We start from the raw sequence: 21,513 nt of genomic DNA on the forward strand, positions 1-21,513 counted from the left end.
TTCGTTTGCAAAACAAACTACAATAATCTGTTTTCAACACATATTAAGCTTTGTTTGGAAGTGAAGTAGTGGTTGCATAAGTGCTTTTATGTTAATTTTTAAGTAGAAGTAATGTTTGGTAAACTATTTTAAAATCATGGTTTTGTGGATTTTAGCGATTGGAAACATAATTTTATTCGGCAGGATACTATGTACTTATGTAAATTGTTTCTACTTATTTTCTATTACAAACATTAATTTGAATTTCAACCATTCGAAATTTATTCTGAAATTAACATTTATTTTTTAGCAATTATATATCTGCACTTTTGTTTCAGTAATAATATTCCCAAACCAAGCCTTATGGTGTGTTTGATAACATAAATCAAGTGCTGAAATTTCTTTCTCAACACTTAGGTGGTGTTTGATAAATTAAGTATTGAAAAATTAATCACTTAATTAGTTAAAGAAAGAAATGTATAGGAAGAGAGTATGAATAATAAGGGTGAGAAAATATTTTATAAGAGATTGAGAGCATCAATAAGTGAAAAATGACTTATTTTATTAAGTCAAAATTTTTTCCTTACTCATTAAGTGATTTTTACTCAATATTAAGTAGATGAGACCATTATCTTTTATAATTAGCTCTCTCTTATTTATTTTCCCATGTCACTAATTCATAACTAACTTTTAAGCACATATTTAATTAACTTGTAAACTAACACAACATTAATCTCATTCACCTTCTTTGACAAACACTAAAAAATGACTTGAAAATTGAATAATGCTCAGCTGGGGGAGTTTCTTTGTTTGATCCCGTTGAAGAGAGCAGTGATATCCATAATCCTGGTCACTACCGCGACGTTTCCAGGGACGTTAGGCGGTGGAGGCTGGCGACGGAGATCCTCGCTTCGATATTGCTCCCTCTCTATGAGAGGAGTGATTGAGGTGGTGGTGACCCCGATCTCGGCCACCACCACCCAAGTGAGGTCATCGACAACCCCTGATGTCGCCGATGACCTCTCCTTGGACGGTGATGACTGAAATTGACAGCTACTAGCAGCCTTTCCCCGTAGAGCGTGATCTGCCTCTTTCTCTTTTTTTTTTTTTAAAAATTAATTATTTTTATTTTATTATTTTTAGAAACGATAAAATTAATATAATATTAAAGGTCAGGTCAAAAGTGGAAAAATAAAGGAAATAGTGGCTAGCATGTGAGTATTACACCAAAAGCTCTAAATTTTTAACACTTAACTCTATCTAACAATTTTTACTTAATGAATTAAGCACTTATTTCATTAAGTGCTAAAAGTTTTAGCACTTAATTTTCATTACTTAATTTTAAATTCAAACAATCACAATTAAATTATTTGCCATATAAAGTAATTTGAAGGGGAAGTGTGAGGATCTCATGAATCCTTGATTCTTCCCATGATCCAAACCACCTCTTTAACATTTGAATTTTGTCATACTAATTTTAACTATGAGAAAAAAAAAGAGAGTGGATCTTGAAATTTCAAGTCTATTATTTTACAGGAGAAAATTAAAGCAGGTCCGTTGGCATGTAAGAAAAGTATGGTAATTTTCTCCACTCACAGGATTCACCCCCTCTCTCTCTCTTATTAATATTTTTTACTCTTTTTTATTTTACTTTTTAAATACATATTTAAATATATAGATTTTCTTCGGTACCCATCACCTATATTCAGAAGCCTAGTGGATTCAATTGATATAGGTATGGGCGAGGTCATCCTATTGAGTGATAAACTCATCCGATCGCGATTTTTTTCCTAGTGACAACATTCACATCTAAGACCTTACTTAAAAGGAATAAATGTCGAAGTACTTAAAATCAATATGTCTTAGCAAAAAACCTATTTCAATTTATCAACAATTTAATTAGTTTCTTTTTATTTGTGATGTTAGAAAATTTGCAATTTTTTGTTGTTGAAATGCAAGGTTATACTATTTTATTGATTGATATTAATTTTCACTATCTTATGAAAAAGAACATATTAATTTTCACTTGGGTATGGCTGTGACCAAAGATGCTTTTAGTAAATTGCGAATCCCTATTGTAAGTAGACTTCATTCATTTAAAATTATCAGGCCTATTGCAATCATGATTTTCTAAATATTAAAAAATCAAATTAAGATTAGCTTGTAGGGGAATGTTCGCTTTTATATGGACAAAAATTAATCAATACAATCCTTTGAAAAATCTGAATCATCTATTATCAATATTAAGTTCGTAATTTTTACATATAAATAATTTTATCATTGATTTTAGTAATACTCTTAGTTATTATACAAACTATTATGATGAATCAAAAAATTAAAGAAAAAACTTGCCGACCCGCTACGTCGTGCAGATGTAGAACCTAGTCGTAATTATATGTAGAAGTCTTTTGTTTTTTTTCTTCTCTGTGCACTATTCATTAGGTATTTTTAAGAGTATAGTTTGAAGTAAATTTTCATTCGGATATCGAATTTGCGATAACCCATCAGTTGTTTCTCTTTGAATCTCTAAACCCTTGTTTTTCGTACAACCTATACATCCAACATGCTAACTTTGTAAACAAAATTTAAAACCGGGAAAGAAATTATTTGATCATTAAGTAATTAAGGAAAAAAAAATCAAAGGACAATGAATATAATTATTAATTCACGAACTAGCAAAGTGGAGAATTATGACAAAAATTAGGGACAGAATCGTCATTGAGAAGTCTAGGGTTCCTCTGCGTCGACACATATAAAAGCCTCCGGAAACCGGTCTCTGCAAACCCAAAGGCCCCTCACCTGCTCGGAAAACCTCTGCTGCTGCGATTCCGTCTCTAAGGGTAGCTCTCTCTCCGGCTAGGCTTCCTACATCATGGCGACGGCCACCACCACCGCACAGTCTGGGCCGCGACAACTGTCGCAGAAGGAGGCCGACATCCAGATGATGTTGGCGGCTGAGGTCCACCTCGGCACCAAGAACTGCGACTTCCAGATGGAGCGCTACGTTTTCAAGCGCCGCAACGACGGTATTTGATCCAAATCCTCCCTCCCCTCGCCTTTTTTGGTCTGTCGTTGATGCATTTCTGGAGGTTGCAATGCCATTTTGTGTTGCTTAATCAGTGAGCCTGCGTAATTTAATGGCAGCTGTGCTTAGCTTTTCCTCTGCTAGAAATTCCTTATTTTTACTGAGAATCAATCGCCTGCGATGTATTCTGTGTGTTTATATACTATGGCAGTGTTTTTGCGAGGGATTTGTCATTGGGATCTGCTAGCTTGTTGGTTTATTGGGGATACTTGTTGATGCACATGATTCAATTATAATTATATGTGAGTCAATTTGCCTCACGACTTTTGGGGAGGTTTAGGTTCGACTTTCAGTGAATCAAGGTCAGCGATAGGAATGTCTGAATGTTTGGTTTTGCCGGGCTGATTGTCATTTTCAAATGACGAAGCTTCCAAGGTTTTCTGAAGCATGTTGTGTGGTAATGACCAGGTATCTACATTATTAACCTGGGGAAGACATGGGAGAAACTCCAGATGGCAGCGAGAGTTATTGTTGCTATCGAGAACCCTCAAGACATTATCGTACAGTCTGCGAGGCCATATGGGCAGAGGGCTGTTCTGAAGTTTGCCCAGTACACCGGTGCTCATGCCATTGCTGGGAGGCACACTCCTGGAACTTTTACCAACCAGCTCCAGACCTCGTTTAGTGAGCCTCGTCTCCTTATCTTGACTGATCCAAGAACTGATCACCAGGTGAATTTTCCTTATTCTTAACCCTTCTATTGCCTTGTGTACTGTCCTTTTGATGACCATTTAATGTTTTTGTTTCATGATCTGTCTTTCAGCCAATCAAGGAAGCTGCTCTGGGGAACATCCCAACAATTGCATTCTGCGACACTGACTCACCCATGCGATATGTCGACATTGGCATCCCTGCCAATAACAAGGGAAAGCACAGCATCGGGTGTCTTTTCTGGCTGTTGGCAAGGATGGTCTTGCAAATGCGTGGAACCATCCCACCTGGTCAGAAGTGGGATGTGATGGTAAATCCAAATGCATTTTTCCCTGTTGAGTTTCCGGCAAGTTATCTAGGGAGAGGAATGCAGTCTCTTAATCCTAGACGACCTATTTGTCAATGATCAGGAATACTTAGTGAGATCTTTCTTCTCGGTTTATTTGTGCAGGTGGACTTGTTTTTCTACAGGGAGCCTGAGGAGGCCAAGCAACTAGAAGAGGAGGAAGTTGTTGCTACTGCTAATTATGGAATTACAGAATACAATGCCGGTCTCCCTGCTGAGCAATGGACAACTCAAATCGCTGATGGTCAGTGGGGCGCTGATGCGACCGCACCTCCCGATGGTCAGTGGGGCGCTGATGCGACCGCACCTCCCGATGGTCAGTGGGGCGCTGATGCGACCGTACCTCCCGTGGCTGCAGTGGCAGCTACTGATGGGTGGACAGAGTCAGGTACTCACTATTAATATTACTTGCTAAATTTTGTTTTGATGTGCCATAGTTTTCATTTCAATCGATTACTTTGATATGTATTTACATTTTTTCTTTCATTTGTGATGTTTGGCAGCTCCTCCGCCGGTGGCAGGTGATGGGTGGGAAGTGGCCCCACCTCCGCCAGGTGCTGGTGTTCCTCCCAGTGGCTGGGAATGAAATCGTATGCTTTATTAATTATGGATAAGCAAAGGAGGGTTTGAGACATTATTTCGCCTTTCATCTCTCGGGTTGTCCTATGGATTGTTTTTGTTCTCTTTTTTTACCCTTTACAAAGGCACAGTGTTAGTATGCATAGGTGGATGAATTCTTAGAGACTCGAGGTTGAATTTTGGCATCTCAGCAAATGTTTAGATTATATATTCCGCATATGGAAAGTCTTTCATCTTACATGTTTGCAGTCTCCGTGATTAAGTTTTGAGAATCGGGCGTGGATTGCATTCCATTACTTGGCATGACGTACTTGCCATTGTGCCACACTTCAGACCTTGCTTGGACCTTTTCGGCTTGGCCCACTGAAAAATATGGGACGGGCCTTGACATGTTGCCTTGATCCGAGCCTAGCCGGGAGTAATGGATGGAGGATATGAAGGGGGAAGCGTGTGAGAGTGTTGTTTCTCGGAACATCACCATTTATAGTGGGTGTGATGTGAATAAGACAATATCGAAGGTTTCTCTTAAACCTTTATCCAAACAAGCTTGTCTACTATAAGGTCTGTTCGAATTTCTTAAAAGAAAATCGATGAGATGGTAGTTATCTGTCGTATAGGATGGATTGAAAACCGGGTATGTGGGTATTAGGAATCTTCACTCCCCACATCCCCTCTAACAGACAAACCCTAGTTAGCGCCGCTTTCACCAGTGCGTCCAGCTCCGGCCAGATCGGCTACACCACTATTGGGATCAGAAAGTTGGCACCCCCCTTTATCAATCCGATATTTTCGATCCCGGTGGCTTCTCCTCTTTTCTCCTCTCCTATATTTTCTTAATGCTTTTTTTTTACAGTTGAGGGAGGCAAATGGAATGTGTTGCCGAAACAACGTCGTGGTTAGGGTAGTGGTCTTCTGCCTCACGGCTCTTCAAGCTGGTCGTCCTTCGATCTGGTCGCAGGTCGTGGTGCTCCTTTGCTTGGTGGTCTTCCTCCTTAGTATGGCGCAGGTCACAATGCCCCTACACGACGCTCCTCCACGACGTGGGTCATGTGCTCCTCTGCCGACGTGGATGCGACTGTGGGTCTCGACACTGGCTCACCTTCTCTATGGAGATATTACTAGCGGGCTTCTTTGTCCCGATCTAGGCTGCGGCTTTGCCTCGTTAGCTGCTCATCGTCTATGGTCCCTGGGGCTAACATGTCTTCGACATCTTCGCCTCAGATCTAAATCGAAGGTTATGTTGGATGGCGCCCTTGGAGGTCACAGCGACCTTTATGCTCCTCTTCGTTTTTGGCGGTGCATAGAGGTGTCTCCTGATAAAGTAGCCTCTCGCTCCCCGCTGAGGTCGCGTCTTCTCCACCATCAAGTAGATTTGCTGTGAAGAGCGAAGACAGTCTTCGTTTCCTTGGTCGTCGGCGAGGACCAGTAGTGGATCCGCCAGCCCTGATTAGGCTAGCCCGCTCCCCGATCTTTCATGCCAAGCCAGCTCTCATCCATGTCTCGATTCGACACGATCTGTCATGCTGTGCCTCGACTCGACCTGATCTGTCATGCCATGCTTCGACTCGATCTGTCATGCCGCGCTTGACTCCATGAACTGTTTACTGCTCGACCTGAACCGACCAACAAACCACCCCTCAATAGAGACACTAACGGCACAGCAACAATGTCCTCACTCGCCTCTTTGCCTTTCCAACTTTCTCCCTCAATTGGCGGCTTCTGTTCTGCGAACAACCGCCATTGCACCTGCGATGCAATCCTTGCCCTCCATTACAAAGGATCAAACTCCTCGCACAATCGATTGTACCAACTGCCTACACAATCGACTTTTTGTGCCTGTACTCTTTTCTTGTTGGTTTTTATTGGTTTCGGCTCCCTAACAATATTTGCTAGTATGAACTGATTAAGAAAGCTTAGTACTTTGATTTGATAGTCTAACTAGTCTTTGATTAGTTAGGTTGCCGCTGATTTGAATCGATTAAATGAACCTTGCTGAATTGGTTTGCATGTCTAGGGATTGGGTTATTTAGGATTGGTTGATGGAATTGATCTGCAAGTGCGATCTGTAGAGAGTTATCACGGCGAGTACCAATCCAAGACTTGTCTCAGTTCTGTACAGTAGTCTCTATATGTACTGCGCTATACTTTGCTTACCCATTTTCACTGGGGTCCATATAAAATTTAGTTGCAAGATGTTGAGAACGAATTCAGATACTGAAATGATTTTTGCAATTGTATCTATGTTTATTTGATGTACTTCAATACTCCCTTTGTAATTATTTAGGTGGATGTGCTGAAATTTCTGAGTTTTGAGCTCTATAATGTACCATCTTGGACATTTTCCCTAGTACCCGTTTTGTTATCAATGAATATTCATTCATTCGTGGAGAGGGGAAAAAAAAAAGAGATGGTAGTTATCTATTGATGCTGCACGTTTAAGATAGCAACTTCGGGAAAATTGGGAGCAAATAAGGAGGTAAAGCTCTCTATTTGTTGAAGAACTGGCTTGTGTTATGGACTGAACCAATCGTGAAAGGCAAAATAGAGGAGAAGAGAGGAAGAGGAAATCAAGAGAAGAAGGAGATTAGAGATTGAAGGAAGCCATCAGAGAGGTAATCACTTTTCATTCATCCATATAATCTGAAGTTATTACATAAGTATCCTTTTATACAAGGAATCACTAATCACGCCTCCCTTGCTTCACATGTAACTGACTGTTTCAAAAATTACAAAATATACCCCTCATTTTCTATTTTTCTATTCTCGTCGCTCAATCTCTTTTAATTACAAATTGACCATTTCCCCCTTTTTATCCCGTGACATTCCCCTCCCCTTCAAAACCCTTGCCCCCAAGGTCGAACTCGAGGAAGCGCCATTTGAGCTCTCTATTTGTTGAAGAACTGGCTTGTGTTATGGACTGAACCAATTGTGAAAGGCAAAACAGAGGAGAAGAGAGGAAGAGGAAATCAAGAGAAGAAGGAGATCAGAGATTGAGGGAAGCCATCAGAGAGGTAATCACTTTTCATTCATCAATATAATCTGAAGTTATTACATAAGTATCCTTTTATACAAGGAATCACTGGTCACGCCTCCCTTGCTTCTCATGTAACTGACTGTTTCAGAACTTACAAAATATACCCCTCATTTTCTATTTTTCTGTTCTCGTCCCTCAATCTCTTTTAATTACAAATTGACCATTTTCCCCTTTTTATCCCGTGACATTCCCCTCCCCTTCAAAACCCTTGCCCCCAAGGTCGAGCTGGGGGAAGCGCCATCTGAGTTCGTCCGCATACTCCCATGTCGCCTTGGCTGGGGAGGTGTTGGACCAGTGCACCTACACCTAAGTGGCTGCTCTGTTTCCCCTATTCACCATCCTGCGTTCCAGGATTGTTGCCGGCTCCAGAGGTAAGGCTCTTGATCTGTCACCTGTTCTTGGTGGTTCAGTTGAGCAATTGACTGAGCCAATGGCTCTTTTGAGCTGTGAGACATGAAATACTGGGTGAATTTGAGCTGAGGCAGGTAACTTGAGCTTGTATGCCACCTTCCCAATCTTGTCTACAATATCGTAAGGCCCAAAAAATCTAGGTGAGTTTCTCTGAGCGTCTGCTGCTAACTGTCCCTTGTTTGTATGGTTGCAACTGAAGGTAAACTTTGTCCCCTATTGAAAACTCTCTCTCAGACCTCTTCTTGTCAGCTTGCACCTTCATTCGATTCTGTGCCCTCCTTAAATGGTGCTTCAACACCTAAACCATGTCTTCCATGTCTATCATGTAGGAGTCTACCGTAGCAACTGATGAATCCCGAGGGAAATAGGGCATGTGCAATGGGGGTGGGAACCATATAAAGCTTCAAACAAAGTTCTTCCAATAGAAGTGTGGTAGGAAGTATTATACCACCATTCAGCTAGAGGTATCCACTTTGCCCATAATGCTGGTTTTTCACCAGTCATACATCTCAAATAAGTCTCAAGGCATTTGTTAACAACCTCTGACTGCCCATCAGTTTAGGGATGGTAAGCCGAGGATGCCCGCAACTCCACCCCTTGTAATCTAAATAAATCTTGCCAGAACTTGCTAAGAAACATTGGGTCTCTGTCACTTACGATGGATTCCGGCATGCCATGTAATTTAAAAACGTTATCAAGGAAAATTTGAGCCACCATAGAAACTGTGTAAGGGTGTGTAAGTGTCATGAAGTGTGCATACTTAGTGTACTTGTCAACCACCACAAACACTACTTCTCTCCTCATAGACTTAGAAAGTCCTTCAATAATGTCCATAGTTATGTCAGTAAAAACTGACCTGGGCATTGGTAAAGGTTGCAGGAGTCCAGGATAGGCTAAGTGCTCTGCTTTATTTTTTTGGCAAACTTGGCACTCCCTCACGAACTGCTTCACATGTTTCCATAATCCCTTCCAATATAATAGACTTGCAATTCTTTTTGCAGTAGCTTGAGCCCCTGAGTGCCTTCCTACTGGACTTGAGTGATATGCTGCAATTATTTCCTGTTGTAATGCAGTATCCTTTCCCACCACTAGTCTTCCTTTTCTCCTCAGTTGCTCTCCAACCCAAGTAAACTTAGGTTGAGAAGCCGACCTTTCTTTCAGATTTGCTATCAGCTGTCGAATGGTGTGATCAGAACTCCAACTTGCTTGAATCCTGTCAAGGAAGGTTGTAGACACCACCGAGACTGCCATACATTGAAGTTCTTGCCCAATTATTCGAGAAAAGGCATCAGCCACTACATTTTCTTTTCCCTTGTTGTAACGTATCTCATAATCATACCCCCATAGCTTAGCTAGCCATGTGTGTTGAAGTGGATTAAGCCTTTGCTCTAATAGGTACTTCAAACTTTGGTGGTCGGTTTTGATGATGAAGTGTCTCCCACTTAAATAATGACTCCACTTCTTCACTGTATAGAGTATAACGAAGAGCTCCCTTTCATAGAATGAGAGTGCTTGGTGTTTTGGAGCCAATATCTTGCTGATGTAGGCTATGGGATGACCTCCTTACTGCAAAACTGCTCCAATCCCTATTCCAGAAGCGTCTATTTCCAGTATAAACTCCTTCGACAAGTCTGGCAAAGTCAGCGCAGGTGTGGAAATCATAGCTCCTTTAAGTTTCTCAAATGCTTCCTGTGATGTATGTGTCCACAGGAATGCATCCTTCTTGAGAAGATCTGTGAGTGGTTTGCTAATACTGCCATAGTTCCTCACAAATCTCCTATAATATCCCGTGAGTCCTAGGAATCCCCTTAACTGCTTCAAAGTGGTGGGTGTGGGCCATTCTTGCACTGCCCTTAACTTCCTAAGATCTATTGCTACACCTACAGCAGACACATAATGCCCAAGATACTCCACCTTATCTTCCCCAAAGCTGCACTTGGATTGTTTTACAAATAAGGAGTTCTTCCTAAGCATAGTAAAGACCCTCCTTAGGTGTTCCATATGCATTTGCCAGTCCTTGTTGAAAACTAGAATGTCATCAAAGAAAACCAACACAAACTTCTTGAGGTATGGCTTGAACACCTCGTTCATCAAGCCTTGGAATGTTGAGGGAGCATTAGTAAGCCCAAAAGGCATGACCAGAAACTCATAGTGCCCCTCGTGAGTTTTGAAAGCCGTCTTATGAACATATGCTCCATACATTTTGATCTGGTAATACCCTGACCTCAAGTCAATCTTCGAAAAGATTGATGATCCATGCAATTCATCTAGTAGCTCTTCCACCAACGGAATTGGAAACCTGTCCTTGATGGTCATGCTATTATGACTTCTATAATCCACATACATTCTCCACGAATTATCTTTTTTCTTTACCAACACCACAGGAGAAAAGAAAGCGTTGTGACTAGGCTGTATTATACCTACATCCATCATTTCCCAAGTCATCTTTTCAATGATATCCTTTTGTAGTGTGGGGTATCTATAGGGTCTGATATTCCCTGGTTGTGACCCTTCCTTGAGTAGGATCCAGTGGTCATGTTGTCTCTTGGGTGGCAATCCCTTAGGCTCCTCGAAAATATCATCAAACTCCTTCAATAATGGCTTCAGTTCTGGTGCTTCCCTGTGGTCTCTATTGTTACTCACCTGTACCTTACTAGGCCCAGCTACTTGCAAAGTGCACAGTTGCACCATAGCCAGTTGGTCTTTTTTCTGCAACAATCTTTCCATTTGTTCTTCTCCAATGGCCTTAAGCTCTTCATAATTATTACCTTGTAGTGCACTTCTTTGCCTCCTACAACAAACTTCATATGTAATTCTTTGAAGTTCCATACTATGTCTCTTAATGTGGATAACCACTGCACCCCCAACACCATGTCATAACTGTCTAAGGGTATCAGCAGCATATCAGCTACATATTCATTACCCTGTATCCTCCATGTAAACTTCTTACACATTCTCTCACACCTCAACTCATTACCATTAGCTACAGCTACTTTCACAAAGGGCACCAACTCCATTTGACAACTCAGTTTCCTTCCAGTTTCCACATTCAGGAAGTTGTGAGTACTTCCTGAGTCTACTTTTATGTGCAACAACAATCTTTTGCCTGTGGTTCCCACGACCCTCATGGTTTGGAAACTGCGGGTACCCAAGAGGGCATGTAGGGATATCAGAGGGGCTGTCTCTTCCTGCTCTTCCTCGACCTCTACCTCATGTTCTCCTTCTACTGCTTCTACTTCAATAATAAAGGCCTGCCTTCTCGAGCACCTATATCCTGGCACAAACTTCTCATCACACCAGAAACAAAGGTTATTTGCTCTCTTCTCTTCCAACTCCTTATGAGTAAGTGTTTTGTGGGGACGGTTGTAAGGGGAAGGTAAGCTTCTTGGTAAAGCAGGAGTGGGCAAAGGCAGTAATCCATTGCCCTTGTTGTGGGTTGTTGGGATGTTTTTATGGGTGTTAAGTGCAATGTTTTTGGATGCATTAAAGTGGGTGTTTGGAGAATGTATGTAGTTGTTGCTGGAAAAAATATTTTGCAGCTTAGGGATTGTTGAGCCAGGTTTGTACAGAGCTAAATAAGTGGATTCTTGTAATTTGGCTAGGGAATAAGCTTGGTTAAGGTAATAGGATGAAACATACGAATAGGCAATTGGATCTCACTTCTCAACCTTCCCAAAAAATGGCTTAGAGCATCGGACTCACTAATAGACACCTTGTTCACTAATGCGTCAAACTCATTCATATACTCCTGCACAGATCCCACCTGCTTCAAGTTTTTAAAATCAGCCATGGGGTCTACATATCCATAGTCACCAAATCGCGAACCCACAACAGCAACATACTCATTCCAACTCACGGACTTCCCCTCTACTCCCATCGACCTAACATATGATTGGTGCCACTGAAGGGCTCTTCCCTCCAAGTGAATGACTACCAATTTCAATTTAACCTCATCTAGAGTCTCATCCACTTCGAAAAATTGCTCGCACCTATACAACCATTCCCTAACTCCATCACCACAGAATTGTGGAAAATCCAGCTTGCCAATTCTAGAGATAGGTGAATAGTGCCCCACTTCTAACCCATCTGAAGAAGGCGAAGGTAAGTCAGACTTACCCTTCTGTGGTTGAGACTTCAGTCGATTCTATTGCAGGGTAATACCACTCATCATTTCTGCAAGTTGATCGATACGACTACTGGTGTGGTTCTTGAGCTCCACCATAACTTTATCATGTTCTTCCAATGTAGCTGCCGGCTTGTTCACCTCCTGGTTACGAGTTGTAGACGCCATGGATGCCAGGAAGGAGGCTTTGATACCACTTGTTATGGACTGAACCAACCGTGAACAGCAAAACATAGTAGAAGAGAGGAGGAGGAAATCAAGAGAAAAAGGAGATCAGAGATTGAGGGAAGCCATCAGAGAGGTAATCACTTTTCATTCATCCAGATAGTCTGAAGTTATTACATCAGTATCATTTTATACAAGGAATCACTGGTCACGCCTCCCTTGCTTCACATGTAACAGACCGTTTCAGAAATTACAAAATATACCCCTCATTTTTTATTTTTCTATTCTCGTCCCTCAATCTCTTTTAATTGCAAATTGACCCTTTTCCCCTTTTTATCCCGTGACAGCTTGTGATAGTAATATCCTCATTACAGACTTTGTGGATGGGTAGGGTTGCTTTTAATCTTCATAGGAGTCTTGGTGACGAGCCTGCCCCATGAATACTGGCGTAGCTACGCTCAACTCGGATATTTCATGAGTTTACGTCTTGTTGAGATTATGTGCCGGTCATCCCAACTTCTTTTATTTATAAAAAAAAATCCTAATACATATATATATATATATATATATATATAAAATTAATGTCCTGTAAAAAGGACATGATGTTTATCCAAGGATAAAAAAGGACATGATGTCAATCTCGTCTTGAGCCATAAACAAATCATCAAAAACCTATAAAAGAACCCGGGAATGATGGCTGCCTTAAACATCCAATCCCGTGTTCTCTTTCGCCCGTGTATGAGTCGCAACCCCTTTTAGCAACCTCATGGGGCTGGCCGGACTTTTCTTCTTCCTTCGTCACTGGGGATGATCCAACAATCCTGAGCGTGGATATGGTACCTCAGAGACAGGTAGTGATCATAGTACCGTAATTCAAGTACAACCACCATCTTATACGAACCATACTCTCTAAAATCTCAATCTCGAGGCTGAGAGTAAGGAATCGGGTTGCGATCCGTGTAATTTACTTGAAGAGAATTGAAAAGTAAAAGTAGAACATGAAAGAATATAGACTTGAGAAGCTCCAAAGGGCCCATAAATAAATAGATATTTACAAAATTGGGAGGAGAAGATCCATAAAGAATTGGCTAAACTTATTTCGGCCCCTGAGACTTCTAAAACCATGAACAAATGCTCTGCATATTTACATACGACTGACAGTGCTTTATTTTTGGGAGGGCGGGAAGCTTATTTCAGCTAAAATAGACTGGCGGGTTTTTCTCATTTTTCGGTATATATTTCTCTTACCGTATCTTTCCCGTCATTTGATCAACCCAATCCTTCGGATGGGTCGGAATTAGATCAGAATGTGGTGAATATCAGTCTCGGCGAGTTTCGGATCTCAATTGAGCAGCATCACCCCGTTGTTCACCCAGCGGATGAAGTTTTCGGAATAATCAGCAAGGGGATCGTCAGGGATGGTTTCATGTTCCTTTCCCTGAGGAGGAAAAAAACAACAGGAGAACGATACACTCTTAATGAGACATATGGTGCCGCCTTAGGAAGTTTCCTAGTTGAAAAACCACAAAACTTATGAAAATAGGTTGATGGTGTGTAGATGCAATTGACTTGGTTTAATATGTGTATGCATGTGTGGCTTCCAAAGTCGATGGCATATCATAATACCCTTTCATGTTGGGCCAGTCAGACAAGGCAATAAGCAAGTGAACTAATAGTCAAAGGACATCTCATGTGCCCTTAGGAATCTATGTTAAGCAAGAGAGACAGAACACTAACCTTCATGCTGGATCCAACCTTGCTTGACGATCTGGCCAGTTCGCCTTTTAGTCTGTTCACACCATCCAGCGACAGGCCAGTGATGGATGACCTGTAAACAATAAAACAACAGCAGATTTATATTTTGAAATCACAAGTGGATGTGAATTTTCTGATTTCACAATTTTAGATGAATTGATTTCAAACCAAGCGGATACCTTTCATATATGTCTTCGTCACATGAGTTTCCTGATGAAGAAAGCCAGTCCACGTCCAGAAAATTTGAACAGTTGCACGAGTCCCCATGTCTATCGTAACAAATGTAATCGCTTTCAAGACATTGATCCTCTTGGACATCCTTTATTAGCGGCTGGTAACTACACCTGATAAAGGCAGCCAACATTTTCTCAACCTTTCACCAAGGAAAGCAATAAAAAGAGAGCTCTTAGAATAGATAAAGCATGTGCAATGAGTGGGTGCATGGAAAGACCTGTAATCGGATATTTCATTATCGCAAGCTATTGCTGGGGTAGACTCTGAGAGACCTTTGTTAGCCCCTTGTGCTTTTCCAGCAGAGAGTGACTGATTTGGGACTAAGTTTTTGGTTGTTAAATGAGCGTCACTTTCAGAGAGAATGTTTCCATCAGAGAATGATCTCTTCATAAATGACCTACAGATAACAGGATTTAGAAGAAATTGTGCGCACAATATTATAATAAATGCTACCATCAAACAAGGCATTCAATATTATGATCGTTGAATTATTCCACTCAGCACCAATCTTTGTAGGATGATGCAGATCACACTTCAAGCAGCAATTTCATTGAAAAATGTCAAATTTCAGCAACTTGGATGAATTTTACCTAGCACTCTTGTCAGCATAACCAGACCGTCTGCCTACATTGTGGTGCTGGTCTGAGTCCAGTTCCCATAGAGCAGGTTTACCTTGCTGTGGCTGAAAGTAGCCCAAGAACCTGCTCAAACAACGGAAAAATCTTAATATGAGACAATCACAAAAAATTTCTAGAAAAAGCGAAAAAGGAAAACCTTATTCTGATCATAAGACTTTTCAATACATACACATTAATGGCATCCTGTTTTTCACCATCGATGTAGGCATTGCTGTAGTACCGCTGTAGAGTTCTAAAGAACTCTTGGGATTGAGTTGCGGCCTTCCACTGACCCCGTCTCTCGGAAAAAATCTGACATGAATCAGTGAGCAGAATACTATTTAGTTGATGTCAAGATAGGAAAAACTACTATACTTGAATAAAATTGTATTTGCGGTACCAAGGAATCTCTGGTCTAAATAAATCCTTAAATCAGATATGCAGTTGCAGCAAAGAAAGTCAAGGAAATGACAATGATGCAACAAATTATAGGCCCAGTGGACCCCAAAACCTTTTTTTATACTTCCCAAGGAAATGTCAATTGCTGAAGCGGCTATTTCTTTTTCTATACCTAGCTTTTTTAAGGGAAAAACAAAAGGAGGTAATTACCTTGTTGTGTGCAGCAGAGCCACCATACTGCAGGGCAAGCGTATCTCCCATCATTTCATATATGCTCATCAGATCCTCTGCCAATAAGTTATCTAAATCTATATTTTCAGATTCCAGTAATCCTAGAGTATGTAGCTGCCTCCCCAGAGCAACCAACCCATACGCATATTGGGCAACATTTGTACGATCCAGACAGTCTATGCAGTTAGTCCTCAGAACCCCTTTTTGAAACATTGGCAGCTTAACCTTTGGGTTACCACCGATGCTACTGACCTCACTTTCCAAGCTGTCCCCATCATCGCTGTTGTTGGAGAAATGATGAGAACCAGAGTCTCCATAATCACTATTCCTGCATCACTTCACGTGTCAGCAACATGTATTGCAGCTGTTATATTAACAATTTAACTGTTAGCAGCAACCCTTGATTCCCAACCATCATGAAGCAAAAGAGTTGTACAATTCTTTCTCCCAATCAAACCCAATTGTTCACACCGTACAACCAGATCAGGCTCAAGACTCTTTTCCCTCATAAGTGGCGGAAAGATGAAAGTATCAAGTTCATGGGTTAGCAAAAATCTGTCAAAACTTACTCAACGTAGGATGTGATCACGGACCCATCAATCTTTAAATTTGCTGGAACTTGACAATAGAATATTCCTGTTAAGTTCACCGCGTACACACCCACTTTGATGAGAAGTGCCAATACGTTGGTAGCTTTGCTGGAAAACCAAGATTTGTTATTGCCAGTTAGCACCCAATAAAGAATAAGAGCTCTTCTTGAGGTTTAGTTGAACAATTACTTTCTGAAGTGCTTATGCAGATCCCAATGCAAGAATCTCAGGCGATTCTCTTCGGGTAGACTTTTATTGATAAATCTTATAGCATTTGCAAATTCTGCCCGTAGAATGCTTTCCCGAGGCTTCCTTTCATGCGTCTGGAAACAAATTGGAAGAGGCAAATAGGGGTCACTGAATAACCAACATCACCTTAGACATATCGAACAGTGCATACAGGATACTTAGGATGGGGAAAATAAACTACCTTGATCAAGTTCAGTATGATTATTGGATTTCCATATCTCTTGACCAAATTCTCAAAGTGAAGTTTTGTGGCTTCATAGTTGGGATCCTTCTTTGATACTGTATATTGGAAGGTGTTCAGTAAGGGGAAGTTAGTGCAGAAGGAAAAAATAAAAGAAACTTAATATTCATATTTTCAAATTAGAGGACGTACATATTATGTCAGGTTTAAGATTCAAACGCGAAGTCTCCTGAGACCAGAGAAGGGGGATTGAACCCCGGTTTTGTACAATGGAACTTATTTGCACGGGGCAGCCTTCTGGTACATCTTCAAACACAATTTGCTCAGTCTCCACGTCATTAGCAACTCTACCCTTCTCATTGACTCCCCTTTTCAGATACCTGCCACATGAATAGATTAGAGTCTGGGACTAACTGGCCCGAGAATGACATTACCCAAGGTGAGGCTGTGGGGCTAGGGAGTGGGGAGATGTTAAGTCAACATGATCAGAAACTTGTGTTTTGTACATCCGTTTAAGCCCCTTCCCAAGTATAGGGATGTATGATAATATGGAAACTGAAGAAAATAAGAGAAGTATAAACATCCATATACTGTTGAAACATAACAATCTTACAAAGTCTTCAATATGAATTATAACCAATACCTGGTGCCAGCATAATGACGAGACCGTCTAGCTATGAGGGTTAGCCTAAATTCCCTGCCAGAGGATGCAAGTTTCACCTGATATCCATAAGGAGAAACTGTCAATACAGCAGCAACTTATTCAACTTTATCGTCTTTTGTCTACAGCCATGAATACGATTTTTGGAGGCCCAGGAGGTTTCACAAGTTCCCCAACCACAAAAAATCAATTCAAATGGAGAAATTATGGTTATCCAATTGCCAATAACTGTACATTGAACTATAAAGTAAGAGAACAGAATTTCGTCAACCATTTGTTCCTACATATATTCTTAGAATCTTAGAGAAGGAAAGATAAAATTCGTGAAACTGCTTGCATGTATGAGCATGGTTGTAAAGTTCCAAAGGCTTGACCTGTTTAAAGAAGCCATATACTAATGCAACTGTCCACAGAGTATTCTTTAGGTTATTTCGGATCCCACGAGTCAAGTACTCATTCCAGACGAACATTGTTTCGTATAGTACTGGTCCAGATTCATAGTTGTACAGATTCTTCTGGAGACTTTGCATAACATTATATGAGTAACTGAAGAAGAAGTCCTTAGTGAGATCCACAGTGCACAGAAGCTTCTTGTATCTACAAACAGCAAGAAAAAGCTAGAAGTGAGTATGCGTTTATGCATTTAATGAAAAGTTAAGAAATGAAATAACAGTACGAACAACCAGTAATACTATGAGAAAGGACCAGGACAAAAGAAAGGAAATGAAAGGAATCTCCTCCCCTGTATCCCTGGTGATACCTTGTCTCAATCAACACTTTAAATTACATCACAACAGCAATGAAGTCCCTGTACACGTGCAATAAAATAACTGGCAATGCCTCTAGAAAAATGGAGCAATAAAGCTGAATTGGCTATCAATATCAAATAACATTCAAGATACAGGAATAGCAGACAATACTATTGATCTATAGGTATAGACTTAAAATGCTTAGACAGTCATAATCGAAGCATGAAAAGAAGAATATCTATGAGCCAACACCATGCCAAAACAGATACCTTGCCATAATGTAACACTTTTCAACTAAAATGTCAAGATACCCAAACTCATAGTATGTCCAACTAATTACAAAAAGACTGGAGATAAAAGCACCCCCTAGCTCTATATTTAGCTATACACAGGAATTAGTCACCTCCTAGGCTTTTTCAGTAGAACTGTGGATAAGTTACATTTACATGCAAGATAGACAAAAGACCTGTTTTCATTCTTAGTAAAAGCCATATTGGACTGCATATGAGAATTCGGAATTTGGATCATTTCGCTCTTGGTAATGGAATATATTGCATGGCCACAGATAGCCCCAATCTTCCTTCTCTTCGTAATAATGAGCATGTAATGAGGCCCCAAAAATTTGATGAACCCTAGAAGCAGAAAAAGAACCATGAGTTTCATGCTGCAGTGTGCTGCCAAAAGACGAGAATTTTGCACTACATACCGATAATGCCATAACATGTAGTCACAAATTTAAGACCACCGGTGGAGAGGTTTCCTTCATCAATTCGTTTGAGCAGCTCACAGCACTCGTGTTCTGTGTATGTGGTGGGATCTTCAAGAATATTTAGCTCTGAAGGTTCTGATCTGTCGATCTTCAACACTCTCCAGAAGCTCCTGTTTTTATCTCTCCCAATCATATAAAAGTTCTGCGCCACAACAGGCATATACGCAACCGAATTAGTCCACTGTATAAAGTAAGATTGCAGCAAACGCCATGTGGTGTGCGCATATGCAAATAAGACAGATGGAAACAAAGCTATTGAGAGATTTCTGCTGAGCTGAAGAAGAGAAAGATCGGCACGTCAGTTTATCATGAGATCAAAAGTCGAGAAAATTCTAATATGATTTATGAGATAATAGTCTCCTACGATCCAAAAGTTGCGTCCCCAAAACTTACAGTAGTCGGATCAAAACTTGCCGAGTCTAAGTATATCGTCGTGAATACAGCTGATGTGTTTAGAACCATACAAGTTGCAGAAAGAAGAAACAATGGCAGAAACTTCTCGACATCTTCACAAAGCAAAATTCAAACTTTAACGGGCAAACTGACGACAAATTAAGATAATCTTCGACACCAGAGAGTTTCAGCTACCGCGTGCCCATATGCTAAATAAAGGAGCTGAACGCACAGAGTTCGTATAACATAAGTCAACTTCAAAGGATAACTAAAGCTTCAAAGACGAACTGCGAACACAAAAATGGATCGTTGTCTCGATCCAGGAAAACAGATTATGCAAATGGATGTGGAGTATGCTCAAGCCTCAAGCACGAAGAGTGTCGAGAAATGCAGAGTCGTGTTTACCGAGTGAGTCTCGTAGAGCCTGAATTTCTGCAAGTAGTAGCCGCTGGAATCAGCATCTTCATCGATCCGAGTCCGCGTCTCCGCCTCCATGTTGGTCCGGATCCCGAGCACGTCGCCGCTCGGGGTTGACTCAGTGGAACTCGCAGCTCCGGTTCGACAGAGAACACTCCGAAACCGAGATCCTCACCTGCACTGCCTACAAAAACAGCATTCCGAGTTTCGCTCGAGCAGGAACAAGCACGGGGCAAAGCAGCTGAGTCCTCGGAACTCGGAGCTGACGGCCGGCGGCGCTGAAGCTCCCGAGGCAAAGCAGAGAGTTGAGCTCCTCGTTGACCAGTAGGATCTGGAAGCAATCAGCGAGCTTGGAGAGCCGAGAACGCCGCGCCCGGGAAGAAGAAGGAGAATGAGGAGAAAGAGGACGGGGGGAGAGAGAGAGAGAAGGCGAGGAGAAGGAAGAGAGAGAAAGGAACAGCTCCGGCGACTGCGTGAGTCTGCGTCCACAAAAAAAATTTATTTAATCAATAATTGAGAAACCAAAATATACCGAAAGACCGAAATATATTGGTTCGAGCGATTTATAGTTGTTAATCTTAAATAAGATTTTATGTTCGAGTCTTATATTTTATTTACTCAGTGAGCTGACCTCTGAACTGATACTCGTTGAGCCTAAAGAGTTTACACCGGAAAAAGATTATATTTTATTTATTAATTTACTCTTTATTCGACGACTCCATAAGATGTCTTCAATATATTAGTTAAGATTAATCCCACTTGGTTGTCGACTCATTCAATATATTGGTCGAGATTAATTTTTTCTAGCTATCAGCTCAGTCCCGATTACGAAGTGCTTCCAATAGTATTGAAAGTTGCAAATAAGGTCCCTACATGAAGCATAATTCGCGAACTACATTATGTTTTATGTTGAATTATTAATTAATTTAAATTTTCTCTCATTATTTCGAATAATATAATTTATTTATGTGTTAACAAATGAGTACGGTATCATGTCTCAGTTATGAGCTTCCAAAACAATAGCCGGTCATTTTGGGGAAAAGGCAGGGCATTTCCGGTAAAAGAATAAATTCTTGTCCGGGTCTCCGTTTTCACCTTTTGCCCGTAATAATTATTGCGTTTTATTCTCTTGAAAATTTTGCAATATATTTTATAACTTCTTTTATCATACAAAAATAAATTCAAAAGAGATTTGATTATCGTTAATATTACGTGACTTAAATTGAAATTAAAACAGGTGATAAAGTTTAGAAAGCCGGTTCATAAACAGATTTGGAATATATGGTAGCATGTAGGACTGTTAATTGTCGTAATTTTATTGGAATCGATTCATGACTTTATTAAGAGACATAAACAAAAAGAAATTTCTCTTAAACAAATGTGGAAAAGAAACATGGAAAGAATTATCTAAAAGTTCCTTATATTGTGGACATGTTAAAAGCAAATAAGGAACGTGAAAAAGAAGAGAAGACATCTTCTACCACGTGTGACTTAAGCTACAATGTCGCCCATCCTTGCAATATTAAAAACTGAGAAATTTTTCTGTGGTTTCATCTCGTTATATATGGGACATGATACGACACTAATAAGATTTTAATAGGTGAAAAGATAGTGTTAATTATATGAGCAATTAGACATAAATTTGATAAAATGTAAGAATCTTATTAGTTTGTTTCATAGCACAATATTGTGAGTTAGGATCACATAATATATTGTGAATACTTTTCTTAAAAGCGTGTAAACTTTTCTATTAGTTTTGTTAATAATATTGTTAAGACGAGAACCTTAATTTTTTTTTTAGACGAAAGGAGTTGGAAATAGTATATTTGAGCAAAGTTTTCAAAATTTAAATTGTTTCGTGTTCATTGAGTTAATGCATTGTGTAATAACTACTG

At 40.4% G+C, this 21,513-nt stretch overlaps 2 protein-coding genes across 2 annotated transcripts; one reads left to right on the forward strand and one right to left on the reverse strand.

Annotated features, from left to right (window-relative positions):
- The first annotated feature begins 2,751 nt into the window (after positions 1-2,751).
- LOC116211867 (40S ribosomal protein SA-like) lies at positions 2,752-4,878 on the forward strand. The gene is made up of 5 exons (XM_031546391.1): positions 2,752-3,005; positions 3,473-3,735; positions 3,828-4,025; positions 4,167-4,449; positions 4,565-4,878. The coding sequence occupies exons 1-5, from the start codon at positions 2,852-2,854 to the stop codon at positions 4,645-4,647; spliced, it is 981 nt and encodes a 326-aa protein (XP_031402251.1). The 5' UTR covers positions 2,752-2,851; the 3' UTR covers positions 4,648-4,878.
- An 8,481-nt stretch (positions 4,879-13,359) lies between these two features.
- On the reverse strand, positions 13,360-20,135 carry LOC116211256 (phosphoinositide phosphatase SAC2). Its single transcript, XM_031545549.1, has 16 exons — positions 19,607-20,135; positions 18,746-18,950; positions 18,506-18,671; positions 17,665-17,887; positions 17,273-17,349; positions 16,822-17,009; positions 16,630-16,727; positions 16,389-16,522; positions 16,179-16,307; positions 15,589-15,937; positions 15,170-15,291; positions 14,953-15,063; positions 14,580-14,759; positions 14,308-14,472; positions 14,111-14,201; positions 13,360-13,811 (listed from the first exon to the last, which is right to left on the reverse strand). Exons 1-16 carry the CDS (start codon positions 19,694-19,696, stop codon positions 13,716-13,718), a joined length of 2,424 nt encoding a protein of 807 aa, XP_031401409.1. The 5' UTR covers positions 19,697-20,135; the 3' UTR covers positions 13,360-13,715.
- Positions 20,136-21,513: the final 1,378 nt, after the last annotated feature.

Source organism: Punica granatum, chromosome 6 (assembly GCF_007655135.1).
Source record: "Punica granatum isolate Tunisia-2019 chromosome 6, ASM765513v2, whole genome shotgun sequence".
Taxonomy (NCBI): domain Eukaryota; kingdom Viridiplantae; phylum Streptophyta; class Magnoliopsida; order Myrtales; family Lythraceae; genus Punica; species Punica granatum.

Excerpts from the sequence above, each read along its gene's own strand:
- LOC116211256 (XM_031545549.1), bottom strand. The coding sequence starts at position 19,696 with ATGGAGGCGGAGACGCGGACTCGGATCGATGAAGATGCTGATTCCAGC. Across the intron at positions 18,672-18,745 it reads TACATGTTATGGCATTATCG|GGTTCATCAAATTTTTGGGG; the intron begins GTATGTAGTGCA and ends TTCTGCTTCTAG. Across the intron at positions 15,064-15,169 it reads AAACAGGATGCCATTAATGT|GTTCTTGGGCTACTTTCAGC; the intron begins GTATGTATTGAA and ends TTGTTTGAGCAG.
- LOC116211867 (XM_031546391.1), top strand. The coding sequence starts at position 2,852 with ATGGCGACGGCCACCACCACCGCACAGTCTGGGCCGCGACAACTGTCG. Across the intron at positions 4,026-4,166 it reads GTCAGAAGTGGGATGTGATG|GTGGACTTGTTTTTCTACAG; the intron begins GTAAATCCAAAT and ends TTATTTGTGCAG. Across the intron at positions 4,450-4,564 it reads TGATGGGTGGACAGAGTCAG|CTCCTCCGCCGGTGGCAGGT; the intron begins GTACTCACTATT and ends GATGTTTGGCAG.